This window comes from Tasmannia lanceolata, unplaced genomic scaffold (assembly GCF_043159265.1).
Source record: "Tasmannia lanceolata isolate RefF3 unplaced genomic scaffold, GAP_Taslan_0.1 ptg000012l, whole genome shotgun sequence".
NCBI classification, from domain to species: Eukaryota; Viridiplantae; Streptophyta; class Magnoliopsida; order Canellales; family Winteraceae; genus Tasmannia; species Tasmannia lanceolata.
This window is the reverse complement of record NW_027518689.1, coordinates 44,084,237-44,106,310: the sequence shown is the minus strand read 5'-3', so window position 1 is coordinate 44,106,310 and position 22,074 is coordinate 44,084,237. Positions and strand designations below refer to the sequence as shown.

Below are 22,074 nucleotides of genomic sequence, written 5' to 3'. Positions count from 1 at the left end.
GCTGCTGGATGTGGACTAGAATGTTACTGGGATATTAGAATTATCAAGACGCAATCTCGGCCAATGTTTTTCGCCAAGAAACAATCCAATCAGTGGGACACATGCCCATAAATTTTTCTTTCACTTTTTTTTTTTTCAAGAAGCAATGTGTAATTGCCTCTTCGTATTTATTGTAGAAATAAAAGGACAGCTTCTAAAATAAAGCCATAGTTTGAAAAACGCCCAATAAAACCACCCAAATCAAAGGAAGAATAGAATAGTGTTTCCATCATTTCAGAATAGAACAACTGGTATGAGCATTGACCATCTCTTCGGAGTATTAGAACGCTAAGAAAAATGTCTCAAAGGGCACATAATAGAGAACATATTGAGACTCACACACAAACAAGAAGTCCTTAATTAATCACAAAATAGAATCAGAAAACTAACCATAACAAACCATAACCTTAGTTCAGCGAGGTTCGATATTCTATTAAAACATACCGATGAGCCTTCCAGAAAGGCATGGGTTGCTTCATTAATCAGCCCGGGATTGGCCAGCTCGAGACGAGAGAATGATACCTACGATAAGGCCATAGAGGGCTAGCGCTTCAGCAAAGATGAGGATAAGAATCATACCCACAAACAGCTTTGGCTGCTGAGCATTGGCCCTGCAATAAGAAAAACCCATAAGTCAATACAGATGTTGTTAAGTACCAATTATATCTTCACTAAATGCTGTAAATCTGGAGTTAAAGATTACGAATCAATTGCTTAGAATAGCATTATGGTGAAACAATAACACTGTCAAGGTGAAAACACAAGCAAAAACATGACCCCAATATAGTTGTTTCAAATATTCCTATAGTTGGATATAAAAGCTTCATTCATTTTTAAAGAAATGATGGCGTGACAGACGGATTGGTAGATGGGTAAGATCAGTCAACTAGCAGCCAAAGATTGTTAAGATTCTAATATCATGAAAGCCTCACCATGACTGACAGGATTCCATAGAAACTGTTCAACATCCCCAGCACTTTTGTTCATATAAGGTGTAGCTTCAAGACACTAGCCCCCTGTTTGGATACTTGGATTTCAGAATCCAGGTTTTAGTTTGAAAGCAGTGTAAAATTCTGGATTTTACCATGGAAGTAGGTTGCAAATGTGGGGGAAGTAGGTTGCAAATGTGGGGTTTAAGTAAGAAATCCAGGTTTTAGAAATCTCTCCCCCACCTGAGATTTCTAAAACATGGAAACAGGGGACGATCTTCCTCTCTCTCGCTTGACGGAAAGAAGGGCAAGAAATCAGAAAACGACGGACGGTCTCCTTCTCCTCTTGTCTCCCATCAGGATTTCAAGGAAATCCAAGATTCTAGAATCCGCGTATCCAAACGAAACCTAGATGTTCAGGAGTCAGGACCACAATAACCAGTGGGTGCCTTCTTTCACCCAAAGGACATCAGCTCCATTAACGAATGGCTGCAAGTCTGTCCATTTCAAGCATTTATGTGTGGTAAGCACTAAGAAGTCGACATTTAACACTATTGCTAGCCAAAACACAGACTGTGAAGAACAGAGAAATCATTAAGCAATAATTTAACAGAAGGTCCATTTTCTGCTGGATGCTCATAGCCATCATCAACACTTCTTGCATGGGATTGTATCTTCAACTCTCGGAGGCATCAAATGAAGGTCTTTAACAGACCTCTCAAATGAGCCTACCATGTGAGAAGCTTCCACCTCAAATGCCTTAAGCCCTTAACGCCTCATTTTGCTTAGGAGGAAAGCTGATCTTCAGCCCTCTCCCAATAACCCCACTCAGCCAATCCTGGATGCCTGATCTTGAATTAGGGGTTACCCTGAATCTGTAGCAGAACAAAGTGCAGGATGAGGTACCACTACCTATGTTAACATGGGAAAGGGCTTCTATTAACATCCAACAAAAGAAGCCACAAGAGGCAGAAATGAACTTCTGATAAAGCAATGAGCACCAGATAAGTAGATAACACCCAATGACATACCACGGTACCATGTCTAGTTCGAGTTCCTTGACCTTTGCATTCACACAGAACACTTTTCTCCTTGTGGGTCAGTTTGGTTGCACTTAGTTGCCTTGCATACTGGTGAATTAGAATTGAAGTAGTCAAAAAGAGTAATAGCAGTGAAGTAGTTTCCTCGTACAGTAGTGGTAGTAGTGTTTGGTTGTCAACCTAAGTAGTTTCCTAGTGCGGAGTGTCATCCCCAAAATAAGGGGGTATTAGGGGTGTCATTACCAATATAGAGAGAGAAGAAAGAAACAAGGTTTTAAATTTCCACCGAAACAGACATAAAATGACTGAAATGTTTCCGTTTTCATCCCCACCGAAACCGAAACCAAAACGACCGAAATGCATAAGCCAGATCTTAAGGGTAATAGTCGTATACTATATCAGTATGTTTTACATAATTACATCTATATACATTGCATGTGAAATGTGGTAAACACTAAATTATCATACGTGCGCGAAAATGCATGTTGCTAGGTGTTCGATGTTTCTAAACCATTTTGGATGGTTGTCTTTATGTGATGATTTCTAACAATGCATTTTTGCTTATTCTAGTAGAGCAGTCTATGAGGACTAAGGGGTTCGGTTTCTGCTCTTCCTACTTAGTTGGGAGCCGATCATAGTGGATGATCGATCGTAGTGGACGATCTAGCCATGGTAAAGGCCGTCGTGCCATGGAGGTGGTCGCAATTCAGGGCGAGGCCATGGCATTGGTGGTCATGGGACTCATTTCTACATGCACTGCCTTATGGAGCCACTCAGGGCGAGGCCATGGCATTGGTGGTCATGGGACTCATTTCTACATGCACTGCCTTATGGAGCCACTGGGTTGAATTTTGTTACAACTTACATCCATAGTTACGGCCTTCCCAGTATGCCAACCATGCATAAGAGCTCAGCACCACCTTCATCTGGTCCGGTCGAGCAGAGTAATTCTATGATGGTGTCCCGTGTAGGGGTGAAACTCGGGTCGGGTTCAACCCGAATTTGGGTTGGGTCGGGTTAAGCTTTTCGCAAATCGGGTTGGGTTAGGGTTGGGAAAATCAACCCTAATTGGAAATCGGGTTGGGTCGGGTTGCGGTGTGATGAGCACATTTATATGTGAATAGTAGGTAGGAAAAACATGCATATTTTATGTTTAGAATGGTACTACTAAGGTATTTTGCTTGTTTTTGGTGTTTTAGGATTATTCTTGAATTTCCGTGGAAAATGGAGCTAAAGAGATGAAAATCCAATGAATTTTCCATCACTTGAAGGGTTTAGATCATTTATGGCCCACCAATTGGTTGGTTCGGAATAGCTTTGGAAAATGATTTGAAGAGGTACAAGCAATTTATTACAAGGCCCACTGTGCGGTTGAGATCGTCTTATGGCAATGGGCTTGGAGGGGCAATTAATTCACATTTGTTGACCGTCGTTTGAATGGTCTAGATCAGCCCACAAAAACGATTGAAGAGGTGCGCTCATTGGTAAGATTGAAATTCACATTTGAACCCATCAATTTAACAGTTCGGATCATCTCATTAGACTAGTTTTGGGGTGCAATTAATTTACATAGTGGACAGTCAATTGGAGGGCTTGAATCGTTTCTTGGATATCGAGAGGGGAGAAGAGAATTATTAGTTGTTTTATCTGTATTACAAAGGAGGGGTAGATTTGCCATTTGCAAATAATTGTGGCATATGTGCAATTCATTCGAATGATAGGGACACTTTGGTCGTTTCATGCACATATCCCTCAACTTGGAAACTTTCCATTATTTTCTTTCTAACATTTAGAAAGTTGCTTGAGGATATAATTGGAAGGTTTTGTACACAACTTTGGAAAGAAGAAAAATAGGAAAGTAATCCATATTTTTTTAGAAGAGATATAGAAAGCCCATTCAAGCCTTAATCTTGTCATTTCAATTGTTTCCTAAGATTAGCTTTTTAATCTCCACCTTACATCTTTTTCAATCCCTTAATTTAGCAACCCTTCTCACCCAAAATCCTATATATCTATCTCTCTTGAACTCTCTTCCATCTTATTGAATTTTTTGTCTCGTCGCGTCTTCGCAGTTTTTTTTTATTTTCTGAAACTTCAACGGACCATAACTTTTTCGTTTTAGCTCTGATTCGAGCGTAGTCGGATCCGTTGGACTCGTGTCGACGAGGGGAATCCCTTTCTCTCTTTGACCTAACCATCCAAGATTCAATCCAAGGCGAGATCAAAGCTTGAGGACAAGGATTCAACCATTGAAGGAGAAAAAGAATAAGTTTTCTTTATTTTGTCTTTTATTTCAATTTCAATGTGATGTATTTTTGTTTCCAATGTCAATTAAAGAAGAGTTCTTTTTGTTTCTTTTCCTTTCTAAGTTCTTTAATAGCAATTGTCTTCTCTATCTTCTCTATTTTTGCTTCTTTCCCCTTCTCTATATGTAACTAAACCCAACCTACTTAGGGTTTAGGTGAAACAATGGGGAAGGAGAAAGGTTTTTAATTAAATTCAATGGAGTAAAAAAATAACATATATAAGAATTTGTAATTGTTGGATCCCAATCACTCATGACATTGGCTTTTCCCTTTCATATGAGTAATTGCCGATAAACACTATAAATACTTATATATTTAATAAAATTGGATAGAATAGTTGATAGATTACTCATGGGAAATAACATCCTTTGATCTTATCTCTCATAGACATAACTTCAATTATGCGATTCAATGTAAAAATTGGTTTAATTGATTATCCAATTCAAACCATGGCGGATTTTTACCCTAAGTAATCTTTTAATCGAATTAAGGCTTTTATACAATTTCCAATTAGTTTTTCAAATTAAATTTTCTAATTAATTTAGGCTTTTAGATTTTGGTTTTCTAATTAAATTAGATGGGTAATTAATAGAAATCATTCGAATATTGGTTCACTTTGCCTAAATATAGGAGTTGAATTTGTACACTCTCTTCCCTGAGTTCGACCCGTATCTACACGCGATCCGTGCACTTGCGGTTATTTAATATCACAATCAGGGTTTCAGGTAACCGACCCAACCCGAATTGGAAATTTCAAATTCCCATTTAGGATTGATGTTAATTCCAACATATACATATGATCCTAGTTTATATTAATATTACTGTATTCCATCTGAAGAAGTTCTATGTGTTTTTCTTTTTTAACATTGAAATAGTCTCCACATTCCACAATGGATGGTTTCGATAATCCTATGGAGCGGGCCATACCGTACTTTGATAAAGTGAGGAGTGTGATCATCAAAATATAGTAGTGCGGATAACATTTCCCTTTGTCAATTGTTAGTCCCTGTTTGTTTTGGATTTTGAGAACCGATTGAGTCAAAAACTGATTATTGGTGACTCACTATTGGTTCTCAAAATCCAAAACAACCCGGCCGAGGTGGTCAATTGTTAGTACCATATCAAATCGGGTCAACCTGACCCAACCCGACCCGACCCATCCCGAATTGGAAATCGGGTTGGGTCGGGTTGGGTTGGAAAAATGGGTTCCTCGGGTTGCACCCCTAGTCCTGTGCTGAATATGATGAGCTCCTGCGCTTGAGAGACAAAGGGAAGCAACCAACTGCCACTTTAACTTAATAAGGTAGCACTTCATCTTGCTTTCTTACTACTACTACTTCTGGGTCCTAGCTCATTGATTCAGAAGTCTCCAATCATATGACTAGTTGATGGCAAGCTTTTAAATTTCAGTTTCAGAGTCGGCCACCACCGTTCGGTTTCGGTCGAAATCATGTAAACAAATATGATAATGATTTCTTCTTCTTTTTTATTTCAACCGAAATGTCTAAAATTTCGGGGATTTCAGTGGAAATTTCATAAATTCCGGTGGGTATTTTTAAAATTTAGGTGAAAATTTTGTAAAAAAGGAAAAAATGAGATTTCAACCAAAATTTCAGAATTTCTGTGAAATTTCGTCGAAATCTTGTAAAGAAATGATTTTGTGTAAATTTCATTTCGGTTGAAACCAATTTGGCCATTTCATTTCGTTTCGGCCAAAATTTAAAACCATTGTTGATGGGACTATGTCCCGTTTCAGGGGGAAGGTCTGCCATTTCGTTTCGGCCAAAATTTAAAACCATGGTTGATGGGACTACATCCCCGTTTCAGGGGAAAGGTTTTAAATTTTGGTTTAGATCGTCATGGAAACGGAAATATTTCTATTTCTATGGAAATCTTGTAAAATCAGGGAAACGTATGGAAGCATATGCAAATGATGAATATTTTAATCTTTTAAAAAAACATGTGCATATGATGAAATTTTAATATGAAACTTTGGGAAATGCTAGAATAAGCACAAACACACACTTAAAAACCATCACATAAGCAACAAAATCATCCGTACTGGCTTAATCTCACTGAACACCTAGTGACATGCGTTGCCGCGCATGTCTAGAATAATAAAGTCAATAAATAAGTACAATGTAAAGTATATAGTATAATAAAGTACATGACCAGTCTCCCCTCTAAGGACCCAACTCTATGCCAATGCGTTATGAGGTATTATTGGTTCCATGCTTATTGGACATCCCATGCATAAGATACGGTTACTTTGCTTTGCAGTTCAATGATGTTGCCTACTAAATATCAATCTCTACATTAATGAAATGAAATGCAAATACTGTCTTTACATTTTTATTTTTTTTGTCGTTCTAACCATTTCAGTTGAATTTCTAGAGTTTTGGTCAAATTTTGGGAATTTCTGTCGAATTTTAAGAATTTCGAGGAAATAATGAAGAGAAAGGAAATCATGTAGATTTCGTTCCGATGGGGATGGAAATGGAAACATTTCGATCATTTCGAAGAAATTTAAAACCATGTTCAGGAATTGGTGTAGCCTCTCCCCTCTCTGGCCTCACTTTATCTTCTGTTCTTTGTGTACCAAAGTTTCCTTTTAATTGCTCTCTGTTAGTCAGCTAACCAAATATCTGAAATGTTCTGTCTCATTTTTCCCTTCTTATTGTGTTTTTCAGGATCTGAAGACTGGGACGAAGATTGGTTTGGGTCGAGAGATAGATGGCTTTTATTACCTTGATCAAGGCAGTGATGGTAACATTACGAAGCTCTGTTGACTCATTTCAACGGCATTGTCATTTGGGCTACCTCTCAGTTGAGAACCTTCGGAACTCTGATTTTGTGTCTATTCCAGTTCGTTCTTTTCAATGTGAGTCTTGTGAGTTGGAGAAAACCATCGTGGATCTTTTCCCTCTAAAGTCGTTAGTCGTGTTTCTCATCCGTTTGAGTTCGTCCATTATAATTTACGAGGTTCCTTGTCGAACTCAAACTTCATTTGAGTTTACGTATTTCATTATCTTTCTTGATGATTCCTCCATAATGGCATGGTTATTTCTAATAAAAGATCGTTTTGAAGTTTTTACTGCATTTCTTACTTTTTATTCAGAAATTTGTAATCAATTTAAGTGCTCGATTAATTGATTGCGTACGATAATGGCAGTGAGTATTTCTCTGTATAATGAATTTCAGCACTTCTAATTCTCATGGCATCTTTCATCAATCTTCTTGTCCCTATACCTCGAAGCAAAATGGTGTAGCAGAGAGAAAAATCAGATATCTTCTTGATATAGCTTGGACTCTTATGCTCCAGATGAAAGTTCTAAAACCTTATTAGGGTGATGTTGTCCTCACGGCGTGCTTCTTATGGAATCGCCTCCCCTCTTCTGTTTTAGGTGATCGGACTCCTTCTCTACGCTATACCCGTCGGATAATTCGTTTCCCTTGATCCCACAAGTCTTTGGTTGAACGTGCTTTGTTCATAAATGAGCCCCTCGCCTTGACAAGTTGGATCCACATGCGGAAAAGTGCATCTTCCTTGGTTATTCTCGCACACAGAAAGGATATAAGTGCTACAACCCTCTCTTAAGAACGACATTCATTTAGGCTAATGGTACTTTCTTCGAGTCCTTATTTTTCTGACTATGACTAACTAGTGCGCGACTCTAGCTTGCCTTTTCTTGTATCGTCGGTTCCTTTAGATGCTCTCGCTTGTCAGCTACAAGGTTTATACTCGAGGCCCTCGTCGGATTGTACAGCCTACCCCCTAAGCATCTTCTCCACCCAGCCAATTGACTCTCCAGTCTGACAGATCGTCCTCAGGTAATCAGCTGATTGATTCTACTCTTAGTTCTGTTCTTCTTTATTCTCCTGTTGCTTCATGTACACATTCTCGTTCCATCGTGCATCCTCTTTCTCGCTTTGTTCCTTATGACCGATGGGGGACGCGGCCAAGAAAAATCCTTGTTGACTCAGTGCGGAGGGAGCCAAGAACGCGGCTGAGTACTCGGTTGACACGGTCATAACTCGGGAGAGTCAAATGTGTTTTTATTGACTCTGTCGGGCAAAACACGGAACGCAGATGCAATGCAACTCAGAACGCAGTCAAGGTAAAAAGGGAATCGACTCGGGGGAGTTTCAAAACTATGCTTCTGACCGTTCTCATCATGTTATCGTTCATTTCTATCTGGATTGTCTTCTATTATTGTGCCCAAGTCTGTTACGGATGCTTCAGCTCATCCTGGCTGGCGTGTTGCCACGGATACTGAAATGGATGCTCTTCACTCGAATCACACTTGGCAGTTGGTCTCTCTTCCTTCTAGTGCACACGGTGTAGGTTGCCGTTAGGTATTTGCGATTAATTATCTACCAGATGGGACAATCGAGAGCCTGAAGGTGTGGCTTGTTGCAAAGGGATACACTCAGACATTTGGTGTAGACTATACTGAAACTTTCTCTCTCGTGGCCAAGATACCGTCAGTTCACATTCTGTTCTCTTTAGCTGTCAGCATTTGGCCATTATATCAACTGGATGCGGTGTTTAAAACTGCAGATGCAGCACAGAACGCGGCCAAAAAATCCTAGCTGACTTGGCACGATGTGGCTGAGTACTGGGTTGATGCGGTGATAATTCGGGAGAGTCCAAGGAGTTTTTAATGACTAAGAAGGGCAAAATGTGGAACACAGACGTGGCGCAACGCGGATTGCGGCCAGGGGTGGGAGTCGACTTGGGAGAGTCGACACGGATGTGGAGGAGTTTTAAAACTATGGCTGGATGTCAAAAAGGATTTTCTACATGGTGATCTTACTGAGGAGGTGTACATGGAGCAATTTCCTCGTTATGTTCCTCAGGGGGAGATGCAATCGTCAGTGTGTCATCTTTCTAAAGCGATTTACGGGCTGAAGCAATCTCCTCGAGCTTGGTTTGTGAGATTGTTATGTACTTCGTCATGAAGCAATGTGCAGTTGATCACTCCATTTTAAGTTACCAATCTGATGCCGGATACATTTTCTTGATAGTATATGAGGATGATGTGGTCATTATCAGGAAGGACAAGATAGGCATACAGAAACTAAAGACTTTCCTTCAGGAAGAATTTTGCACCAAAGACTTAGGTCGTCACAGGTACTTTATTGGGATTGAGGTGGCCTATTCCTGTGATGGACTTTCATTATCCCAGAGAAAAAATTTGATGGACATATTAGAGGAGACATGTGCCTTGGAAGTGAAACCTGCCGCAATCCCATAAACCCAAATGTAAAGCTCTACCCAAATCAGGGAGACCTATTAGAAGATCATGGCAGATACAAAAGACTGATCAAAAAATTAATCTACTTGACAGCCACTCGTCCTGATATTTCCTTTGCAGTAGGAGTGGTTAGTCAGTTCATGAGCTCACCACGCACTTCTCATCGGGCTACAATGATTTAGATATTTAAGTATTTGAAGAGTGCTCCGAGGAAAGATATGTTTTTTCAAGAAACATGGCCATATAAAACTAGAAGGGTTTACTGATGCAGATTGGGCAGGATTTCCAACAGATATGAGGTCAATTACTAGATATTGCACCCTTGTTGGAGGCAATTTGGTGTCGTGGCGAAGTAAGAAGCAAGATATAGTAGCCAGATCAAGTGCAAAAGCTAAGTATCGAGTCACAGTACACACGTGTGGGGAGCGGACTTGGTTGTGATCTCTTTTATCTGAGATGGGTATTCTATCTTCATCTCCAGAATCGTTATATTGTGACAATAAAGCTGCAGTCCATATTGCCTCAAATCCAGTATTTCATGAGTAGACTACCACTTCATAAGAGTGAAATATGCACTGTGTTTACTCGCTCAAGAGACCAGCTAGCCGATATGTTTACCAAACCAATAGGAAGGGCAAAGTTGAATGATATTTGTAACAAGCTAGGAATGTACGACATGTACACTCTAGCTTGAGGGGGAGTGTTAGATGAGTTATATTAGACTAAGGGTATACTGGTCATTTCACCATGTATAATCCTGTGTGTGTGTGTGTGTGTGTGTGTATATATATATATATATATATATATATATATATATATATATATATAAGGAAATGTTATCGGCACTACTGTATTTTGATGAGGGCACTCATCACTTTATTAAAAGTACGGTATGGCCATCACCATAGGATGATCCAAACCGTCCATTAGATAGGCCACAGCCTAAATAGATTGTGCCCCAAAAATCATTTCCATAGGTTGATCCTAACCCTCCGATCTATTGAGGGTTAGGATCAACTCTCTAACATTCAGATCGGAGGGTTATGATCAACCTATGTAAATGATTTTTGGGGCACAACCTATTTAGGTTGTGGCCCATCTAATGGACGGTTTGGATCATCCTATGGTACCGGCCATACCATACTTTTAATAAAGTGAGGAGTGCCCTCATTAAAATACAGTAGTGCTGATAACATTTCCCTCTATATATATATATATATATATATATATATATATATATATATATATATATATATATATTATTAGTGGGAGTGGCTGATAACCCTCCCTCTCTCTCTCTATTCCCATGTCAACATTCTTCAACATCTCTAATCTTGTTTCATGCAGGTTTGTATCCACTTGTTTTATGCAAGTTTAATCCCACAAGAAGCAGCCCCTTACGTGCTTCCTCCATGCCATTCAATCCCTGTGTTGGCCCAAAGTTTCAGCCAGGTTTTCCACATAAGACCACCCCACAACAACTGCAAGGATTTCTGGGTTGTTTCTCACACAAAAGTCCCCTTTCTTCTTTCCTTCAACCGCACCAGCAAAGCCTTAGAAATCAGTCACAACCTTACCTTTCCGTTTCAGCCGAAATAGTCACATCCATCAACATGCAACAACCTTCTTCAACTTTCATCTACCAGCCAACCAGTCCCTAAGCTACCGAGATCCAAAACCGCTAACCTGTTTTGCTCTCAGTCGTAGGAAGCCCCACATGTTAACAGAGAATCCCTCCCTTCCTTTTATTATCATCTGCTACAATAGAATTTTCAACCAATTGATATCTTTTCTAAACCGGAAATCACCTCCTACAACCCATTACAAAACCATTTAAAACAGCCACATATCCCATCTTAACTTCAGCCGATTTTACTACCTGAGACTATTTTCCCGAGAACTCGTCATTTGTTCTCAGTCGACACCTTCAAACAGCCCCTCCTTTTGCTAAAACTTAGCCGCCCATTCACCCTTCTTGATGAAGACAAGAATACCAAAAAATCCCTTAGAATGGCCATATAATATCTCCCTTTGTTAGTCCAAACTACCTTATCTTCTTTGACCAATTAATCATTCGTGTTTCTTTAACCCCCAAGTTCTTGAACAACCCCACAACTACGTTTCATTCTTTCTTTCTTTTTTTGAATGGTAACAATTTTATTAATCAAGAAAAGACCGAGATGGTCAATACAGAAACGAAGAACAAGGCACTCAAGAAAATCAAAAGAAACTACAATAGAACAATATCAAGGAGGTAAAAAATCGAAAATTTCTAACTCCTTAGCCACTCCCTACCTGGCAACCCTATCCGCCACACCATTTGCTGATCTTCTACCATGAAGGAAAGAAATGGATGAGGACCTCGTCCGACCATGAATATCGTCAAAGAACCTATCAAAACGCCATGGTTGATCATGGGAGCCAGTGATCCAACCGATGCCACTCAAGATACCTCTCTCTCTCTCTCTCTCTCTCTCTCTCTCTCTTAACAACACTCGAATAATATTGACCCATATATTTCCCTATGCAATCTTTTTATGCCCCTTTTCTATAACACCACCCATTTTCAACAATTCCAACTGCCCTTTCAACAATTCCAAGTGACCTCTTAACAAGTCAAAGTACCATTTTCCATCATTTCCACATCCCTTTTCCTTTTCTTTTCCTTGCCTTCCCCTCCCTTAACACCTTCATGCAATACTTGTCAATAAAAGCTTCCGCTATGCCTCTGTGTTATGGAGCAATCATGATTTCATGAAGATAAGGCGCAGCAGTAGGGGAAAAAGGTTTTATCCACGCAATAGTTGCATGATAATAGAATGAGAAACAAAGAGATGCAATGGTAGGACACGAAGCAATCAAGATTTCATGAAAATAAGGTCCAGTATAAGGGCTAAAAAGATTTTTCATTAAACTTACTGGCAGAAGCAAATGGCACTTTTTTGACATTGGCTAAGAATATCTGGACTGGAGCAATCATGATGTCATGAAGATAATGTCATGAAGATAAGGTGCAGCCGTAAGGGAAAGAAGGTTTTCGCCACACAATAGTTCCATGCTATTAGAATTAGAAACAGAGCGATGCAATGGTAGGATACAAGAAGCAATCAAGATTTCCTGAAGATAAGGTCCATCAGAAGGGCAAAGAAGATTTTTCATGAAACTTATTAACAGGATCTCCAATTGAAAAAGGTGGAGCAATATATGAAACATGCAAGTAATCATGAAAAGAAAGCCATACTAGATTCAATCTGAGCAGAATCGCAGATACTTTTATTTATTGTCCCTGAAAAAAGACAGCTAAAGTAGCAAATATTTGACCTCAGGCATTAGTTGGCCTTTTGTCACTCCTCTCCTCTAATCATCGTGGTCACTAAAACAACTAAGAGTAAAATCCAAGATGATCCACCAAATAAAACAGAAAATTGAGGGAAATTCCTATTATTCAAACTCTGTGGTTAAATATTAGAACCAGACCATGAGTCATACTGTTTTTCTAGGAAGAATTGGGTTACTCTCACATAGTCACATTGTACAAGTGCAACTCTAGCACAGATCACATCAGCAAATGAAGCTTTAAAATAGAGGTCCATCCTTGAATCGAGAAATCAGATAATGAACTGTTCTCGCCCTCTTAATATTACTATGCTACTCATAGTTATACAAGTGCAACTCTAGCACCAATCACAACAGCAAATGAAGTTTTAAAATGGAGGAGTGTCCTTGAATCAAGAAGTCAGAAAATGGACCATACTACCCTCCTTAACATTACACCACTCCTAGTTTATACAGGTGCACTCTAGCACCAATCACAACAGATACAATGAAGATTTAAGGTACAGACCTAGTCTTGAATCAACATATCAGATGATGAACCACTACCATTTGGATACGCGGATTTTAGAATCCAGGTTTTTAGTTTGAAAACAGTGTAAAAGAGGGTTCATGATCAAGCTGTTGTATGTGGTCCTGACAGCGTTTCTTGGATTTTAAGTGAGAAATTCAGGTTTTAAAAATCTCTCCTGCATCCCGAGATTTCTAAAACCTGGAAATATGGGACGATCTGCTACTCTCTTGCTGATGGAAAGAAGGGCGAGAAGTCAAAAACGACGGGTGGTCCGCTTCTTCTCTTGTCTCTTAGCTACAATTTTGAAGAAATCCCGGATTCTAAAATCCTGATATCCAAACGGCCCCTAAATTTATACGGTCAACACATCATGCTAGAACGCAAAAACTTTTCATTACATTGGTCAGATTAGGCAGCAGAAAATAAGCACAAATAAAAGATTAATACAAGATCTATCCAGTGTAGAGAACTCAGATCTCCAAAAAGATTCCAATATCTCTATTCAACGATCATTAACCAACCGTCCGGAAGATATGATCGTATAAACTACATCCAGCCATTAGTTTAAACAAAATCTCTAGAAGATATAAATGGCCACATATTAGCTTAAAGCAAAACTTCAATCCAAAAACCCTGACGATCTAATCAGTCATCAAACATAAGTGCATAAGAACATAAATAAGCACAAAAAAAATCTATAAAGATCTCATCAATCAACTCAAGATCTAGCCAAAATTTAAAAAAAATAAAAAAAATAAAAAATAAAAGATTACCGAACTCCGGCATCGCCAACAATCCCGATGGCCATTCCCGCAGAGAGTCCGGCGAGGCCGCAAGCAAGACCAGACGAGAGATGAGCATATCCATCAAACAAATAATACGATTTCGCCTTAGGGTTTATCCCGGTACTGATAATCACAGCAATAATAAGACCGTAAATCCCCAAAACTCCGGCCATGACAACTGGAACGATCGATTTCATGACGAGCTCTGGTCGCATCACGCCCATGGATGCGACTCCGACTCCGCTCTTTGCGGTTCCGTAAGCAGCGCCCATGCCTGAAAGGGAAAAATTAGAACCCTAAATAAGAAGAGAAAGAGAGGAAAGACTAAAATAGGTATAGATCTGGAAGAGGAAGAGGAATTTACAGGAGAAAACTAGGGCTGCTGCTGCACCGAGGAAGCCGAAGAAGGGAGCAGTCTCATCGCCACTAAAAGAAGACATTTTTTTTTTTTGCAAAGAAACCCTAATTTCAGATGCTGATTTTGCTTCCTCTGGTTTTTTTGGATGGGAAAAGAAGAAGAAGATTTAGAATCTTAGATCAAAGAGAGATGAATGGTTTATAGGGATTGTAGTTTGGTCAGATTGGTCAAAGGGTTACGAGAATGCCATTGATCTTTTTAAGAATTACAAATATTGCCAGACGGACTCATTCTTGGGCCTGCTTTTTGGGCCTAAACGGGCTTGAAAATCGAGACACTTTTATTTGTTGGGATTTGCTAGGGACCATCCCAGAAGGCATTTCACGGGCAGGCTGTTGCATGAGAGAGCAGCCCCATTATATGTGGCTGCTCTGTCATGCAATAGCCAGTCCGGAAAATGCCTTCTGCAATGGTCTATGAATTAAATGAATAAGACAAAAGCTGAGCCTATGTGGCTGTTCTCTCATGCAATAGCCCGCCGGCGAAATGCCTTCTGCAATGGTCCCTAGCAAATCCCTTGTTTATAATTTGACAAAAAAACAACGATAGAGAAGTGCTCCAATAAGGCCAAATGACTCTCTAATACAAGGCCAACTCTCCATGTAGAGATTTTATACACTCCGTGCGCTTGAGGTCCAATGTTTTTCAAAAAAATACGGTGGGCACACTTCATAGGATGATCCAAACTGTTCATTTGTTGGGCCACAACTTAAATAGGATGTACGTGATTAATCATCTCTATAGAATGATCCTAACCCTCCTATTCTAATCCTCTACAGATTGAAGGGTTGAGATGGTTAAGATCATCCCATGGAGATGATTTATGACTGGCAACCTATGAGAAAAATCCCATAGGTGGACCGAATATTCAAGGGATGATGACACATTGCACCCACAGAGCCACTTCAATGCTAAAGCCCTATTTGTTTAAGATCATTACAACCAATTGTGCGTCCAAAACCAATTATTGGACTCAAAGTTGCATTTGATTTTCATTCTAATAATATTGTGCTTCCAAAACCAATTATTGGACTCAAAGTTGCATTTGATTTTCATTCTAATAATATTGTGCGTCCAAAACCAATTATCTTCCGATATACCATAGTTTCTTTTGCAACCAGAGAGGAGTAGAGATAGAAATACTCGAAGGGCCTGCTATCTCTGGGCATCTGCATTCTGCCGGATTTCCGAGGACTCAGAGCAACAACACTTTTTTCAAGCAACGTTGTTCCGCGGAATTTCCGAAAACTATACTACTCACCTGCTAGGTATATTTACATTAATTTTCGAGCTTCACGTATTTCAATTATAAAACCCGGTAGCAGGTAATTATAGGGTCTAGGGATCCTTTTGCCCTGAACCCTATAGCATAAATCCCTACCTCCTCTTTGTAAATAGGGTTACGTTCATTCTCCTTATCCCATCGTTGTGTCTCCGGTCTTCCCATAGATAGATAGAGATGGCCTAGTGCTCCGATGATATTGGACAAACTGAGGGAACTAAGATCCACCTTTTCTTTGTTTCAATTATCCAAATTAAGGTGGTCGCTACATGATTTGGGAGTAATCCCTTGAGGACTCAAATCATGCAGTAAACACCCCTATTTTGGATAACATTAATCGATTTTTCTTGTTAATTCATCTTTATCTAGAACAGGGACAAGCTTAATCATAATAAAGGAAAACAAGTTAAAAGTTTTTGCTATAGTTCTCTAAAACTGCCAAGTCAAATCAAGAGACTAGGTTTGCCAGGCATTGAGGGGTGCCTAACACTTTCCCCCAATGTAACAATATCCCTTACTCTGATCTTTGTAAAGACCATGGCTTAAAAACAGAGTAAAATTATGTGTTTTAGGCCCTAACATAGATGGCGATTCTGAGATTCTCTTTTCTATGAAATTCAGATTCTAGTCCCATGTTCACTGAAAATATAGACATTCATGAACACCCCCTTTCGACATGAAAGCATGAGCTGCGGCGTGGGGCGGCGATGGGCACCACACCGCTATCTCTAGGCATCGGTATTGTGCCAAACTTCCGAGGACTCGGAGCAACACCACCTTATGAGCGTCGTTACTCTGCCAAAGTTCAGAGAACTCGGAGCAACACCATCTCACCAATGCTGTTATGCTGCCGAATTTCCTGGAGCTATACCCCCTTTTTAGGTATATTTACGTTAATCTTCCAGCTTTCTGCATTTCAATTATAAAACCCGGTAGTGGGGAGTTATAGGATTTGGGGATCCTTTTGCCCTGAACTCTATAGTGTAAATTAATCCCTACTTCTTTCTTGTAAATAAGGTTACGTTCCCCCTCCTTATCCCACCACTCTGCCTCCAGTCCTCCCATAGACAAAAGAGATAGAAGTGAGAGCCTAGTGCTCTGACGGTGTTGGACAAACGGAGGGAACTAAAATCCACCATTTCTTTGTTTCAATTATCCAGATGAAGGCGATTGCTACATGACTCGGGAGTAATCCCTTGAAGACCCAAATCATGCAGTAAACACCCCTATTCCAGATACTATTAACCGATTTTCCCCGCATTATTTCATTTTTTCCTTTTAAACTCGAAAAGAGGGACAAGATTAATTTGATAAAGGCTAAAAAGTAAAGGTTTTGCTAAAATTCTTTAATACTGTCAAGTCAGGTCAAGAGACCGGGTTTACCTGGGTATGAGGGGTGTCTAACACCTTCATCGAATGTAACCATATCCCTTACTCAAATCTCTATCAAGACCATGCCTAAAAACAGAGTAAAATTACGGGTTCTAGGCCCTAACCTAAATTGCGACTCTAAGATTCTCTTTTTTGTGAAATTCGAACCCTAGTCCCAAGTTCACAGAAAATGCAGACATTTACAAACACCTCCTTTAACACACACCCGGAGCGCACGCGCCGAGGATGAAGTGGCAGGCCGGGGATTGGCTCCCACACATTAGTCCCCACTGAAAAAAAAATTGTTGTCTCTTCTTACTTTGGCATTCATGTGCCAAGCACCCTCTACCAAAGAGGGGCATCTGAAGACACTAGGGGTGGACATGGTTCCGGTTCGAACTGGGGAACCGAACCGAACCGGCACATTTGGTTTGGTTCAGTTTGGTTACAGCTAAATATGGTTCGGTTCCGGTTCGAACCGGTTGAAATTCGGTTCGGTTCTGGGTTTGGGATCTCGGAACCGAGAACCGACTCTACTTAGGCATTTGATAAAATCACCCCTCCCTCTTTTAATTCACTCCTCTTTAACGGGTTCCTTCGCCTTTAAAATTTTAATTCACCCCCCTTTTACCGATTTGCTTCGACTTTAAGTCATAAAAAGTTAAAAACCAACAAAAATCACAATCGTAAAATTAAAAAAAGAAACCCTAGCTTTCCACTCTCGCCGCCACCTTCTCTCCAACCTCGCAACCTGCTACTTGCCTTCATCTTTGTTAAAGATAGCATGTTACAGCTGTAACATGCTATCTTTAACATGTGATTGGTGGATCCACTGTTAGCATACCAAGCGGGGTCGAAGGTAGATGATTGACCGGCATACAGTGCTGCAAATGGGTGTTGCGGATCAGGTGGAGCGCGCGAAACAGCGTTTGTGAAGCGATAGCAGGTTGGGGCTGCATGACCATGACGACCACATAACTGGCATATAACACGACCTGTTGCAGGTCGTGGAGGGGATCCATCACGATTGTATGATGGACGGCCACGACCCCTACCACGAAATTTGTGTTGCTTATTATTGCGCTTGTATTGTGAGGTCGATGGCGATGAGCCCTTATAGGCAATGTTAGCTTCAGGTGGAGTCGTGTAGGCAAGAGAGAGGGACTGCATTTCTAGTCGGACATCATGACTATACAGTAAGCCATGAAGATCATCAATAGGGATAGGATCGGAACGACTGAGAATATTGGTGACAAGGTTCTCATAATCTGGTCCTAGGCCGGCAAGAATGCTCATAGCCAAATCAGACTCAAGAATCGGATGGCCAGATGAGGCAAGTTGATCAGCTAGCATCTTAGCATGTTGAAGGTAGTCAGTCATGGACTTTGTTCCTTTCCGCAGATTCGTCAGTTGATGACGAAGGTTCATCACTCGAGCTCTAGACGGAGAAGCAAACATCTTCTCAAGGGCATTCCATACTGCACGAGAAGTGTCAAGACCAACGACATGTGCAAGGGGCCCAGTGGAGAGCGAGGAGATGAGCCAGCTGAGAATGAGCTGATCGTGTCGGTGCCATACCTGGAAGGAGGGATTCACGATCGGTGGATCCTCGGGTTTCGTACGCGGCATATACATAGGAGGTGGTACTGCCTCACCCGAGATGAAGCCAAAGAGATCGTGGGCACGGAGCAATGGAAGGAACTGTGATCTCCATAATAGATAATTTGGTCCATCGAGTTTGATGGAAAGAGCATGGTGGACATTGCCAAACGATTGAAGAGAAGAGGAAGACGCGAAGTTGTTCACTGCGTCAGGTGTGGGTGAAGTTACCGTGGAAGACAAATCAGCCATTGAGTGCAGTAGTAGTTTGTAGGAGAAGGTCTGGTTCTTGGAGATGAAGTCGACGAGGCAATGCAAGCGAGGATCGACGGAGGTCGCAAAGTTTCAGTAAGAAAAAAAAAAAACTCAAACCGTAAGCTCTGATGCCATGTTAACTCACTGATACTTTGCAAGAAGAAAAACTCCTCGATGCAAAACTTGAGCATGGGAGATATATATTTATAGGTGTCTGTGTATACAGCTTTTAGGTAATATGCCAAGAAAAGGAAAAATGCTAACTGGTAATATTACAAGGTTGGCAACTATCCTAGTTGGTAATATAACAATACTAATTGATATACACAATATTAGTGACATGCCTAAGGGAGAGATTTTCCATATTGGATTGCCATATGGGGAGTCTCAAGTGATGTTGTCCTTCCTTTGTTGGGTATTGCCAGCTGTAACATGCTATCTTTAACAATCTTCTCTGATTTTAAGTGAAAAACCAGGTATGCTCTGCTTTTATTCAAGGTCAATGGGTTTAATCTTCTTTTAAGTTCTTTTCTAGTTGCATGCCTACATGAGAAATTGAGGGTTTTAAGATTTTCAATATGCATGGCTCTCTGTGAGGGGTTTACATGGTTTTTCAGAGAAGAAAAGGTGAATATGTCATGAGATTTTTGTGTTCTGTGAATTTCAGAGGCTATTTTCTGATTGGGTTTTTTCTTTTCTGTTCTTTTCTTGCATTTTTCATCATATGTTGTGCTTTTATTCAAGGTTGACCCATCATTTGGACGGTTTGGATCGTCCTATAAAAATGATTACGGAGGCGCAACCTATTTGTACCGCTGCCCATCAAATGGGCAGTTCAGATCATCCTATTGAAACATCTCATAGGACACAGCCTATTTACATGATGACACATCAAATAGATGGTTTGGATCATCCTATGATGAGTCGTACAGTACTTGTGAAAATAAGAAATGGTTTATACCATACCTCATCATATAAGGAATGGGCTGTGCACTCCCTTTTTGAAAAGCAATGGGTTGCAAGGGACCGTCGCATGAAGACATTTCACGCGACGGCTTATTTCCATATCAGCCGAGCCATCACGACTCTCCGGGGACGCTATTGCTGCCACCTCCTTCGGAACTTGAGGCCCCATCCATGATCAGACCATCTGATAACAAAACCACGATTGTTTTCTGCCATTTCTTTTGGAGAGCCCAAAATTACCTCCACCATCTCCACTTCCCATTTTCTTGCGTTTTTGGGCAGCAAACCCATCTCCAATTCGCATCATTTTGTGGCAGCACAAATCCCTATTTACAGCAGCTTTTAGGCCCTAAAGATCCCCCATCTTGCATCGGTTCATTAGGCACACATTCACCCTATTCTCATTTGTTTTTGGGCAGCGGATCCCCTCAGTTCCATCCATTTCAGAATAACATCATGAGTGGCTAAGTTTTCCTTTGTCTTTAGGTGTAGATGAAGCATTGAATTTGATAAATTAACTTTTGGTTTTCGTACATTTGATTGCTTGATGTTAGACTCTTATTTTGATGAATAAATTTTTATTCTTATATTTAGTTGAGAAAATTTGTTTCTGTGATTCAAAAATTTCTATTCAAACAATAGTTCTTAGAGTGATTGTGATTATGCCGTTGATAATCTATAACTGACCGAATTAAGCGTACTAAGCGTAGCGAAAGACAATAGTGAATGGCAAGATAGATTATATAACTAGGACAATTGCAATTATTTTTCTATGGTATTACTAGACTTGTAGTCGTAGTGATATGAAGTGTGCACCAGAAAGTAATTAATGAATCAATGTGGATTCGAAATCTGAAGACAGTTTTTTTTTTATATAGATTTTTAATCCTCCATTATCTTGTTCAACTCTCGGTTTGCTTTCTAATTAAACTAGTGAAAGACTACTTCCTTTTCATAGCATCTTAGCCTTCTAGTTCTCTATGGATACGATCCTTTTCTTACCACTGTTCTAGTAGTAATAATTAGGTTAATTAATTTATATTTGATATGATAACGACTCGATCACCTAGTGCTCCGACGGTGTTGGACAAACAGAGGGAACTACCTTTTCTTTGTTTCAATTATCCAGATTAAGGCGGTCGCTACATGATTCGAGAGTAATCTCTTGAGAACCCAAATCATGCACTTAACACCCCTATTTTGGATCATATTAACCGATTTTTCTCGTTAATTCAATTTTTATTCAAAACAGGGTCCAGATTACTCATAATAAATGTCAAAAAGTCAAGGTCTTTGATAAAGTTATTTAAACTGTCATGTCAAGTCAAGAGACCGGGTTTACCCATGCATGAGGGGTGCCTAACACCTTCCTCGAATGTAACCATATCCCTTACTCAGATTTTTGTAAAGACCATGACTTAAAAACAGAGTAAAATTACAGGTTCTAAGCCATAACCTAGATGACGACCCTGAGATTCTCTTTTCTGTGAAATTCGGATCCCGGTCCCAAGTTCACAGAAAATGCAAACATTCACAAACAACCCTTTTGACACATACCTCGCGGCGGCGGCGCTGGGAACGTGGTAGGCCGGGAACAGGCTCCCACAACTTGCTCTCTTTTTCGTGAATTTGGAACTAAGAAATAATCCAAACTTCACGACAAAAAAGACTAGCCAGAGTCGCCACCTAGGTTAGGGACCTAGGATCCATAAGTGACTATGCAAACTAATATGTGATCCCATATGTCTAGGTCAATTACCTGCTTATGAGAATGGAAGGTATTAGGCACCATTCTCACTGAGTAAAACCAGTCTTTAATTCCAAGAATCATATTCATTTAAATTTGATTAAAAGCGGTTTTTAAATCTTATGTGAAATTAGATCTACGGGACATGCGACCTATGATGAACTAAAGTGGAGCAAAATGAGGGTGTCTACACATGCAAGAACAAGTAACTAAACAAGCAATTAAATACAAG

The 22,074-nt window shown here is 40.1% G+C and overlaps 1 protein-coding gene across 1 annotated transcript; it reads right to left on the bottom strand.

Moving 5' to 3' along the window:
• Nucleotides 1–240: 240 nt before the first annotated feature.
• On the bottom strand, nucleotides 241–14,731 carry LOC143888326 (V-type proton ATPase 16 kDa proteolipid subunit). The gene is made up of 3 exons (XM_077392701.1): nucleotides 14,569–14,731; nucleotides 14,193–14,478; nucleotides 241–650 (listed from the first exon to the last, which is right to left on the bottom strand). Exons 1-3 carry the CDS (start codon nucleotides 14,642–14,644, stop codon nucleotides 518–520), a joined length of 495 nt encoding a protein of 164 aa, XP_077248816.1. The 5' UTR covers nucleotides 14,645–14,731; the 3' UTR covers nucleotides 241–517.
• Nucleotides 14,732–22,074: the final 7,343 nt, after the last annotated feature.

What these genes read in the sequence shown, in the direction of transcription:
- LOC143888326 (XM_077392701.1), bottom strand. Translation starts at nt 14,644, where the DNA reads ATGTCTTCTTTTAGTGGCGATGAGACTGCTCCCTTCTTCGGCTTCCTC. An exon ending in AGCAGCCCTAGTTTTCTCCT is followed by an intron (nt 14,479 to 14,568) that starts GTAAATTCCTCT and finishes TTTCCCTTTCAG; the next exon opens with GCATGGGCGCTGCTTACGGA. An exon ending in GTTGGCGATGCCGGAGTTCG is followed by an intron (nt 651 to 14,192) that starts GTAATCTTTTAT and finishes TTCTTATTGCAG; the next exon opens with GGCCAATGCTCAGCAGCCAA.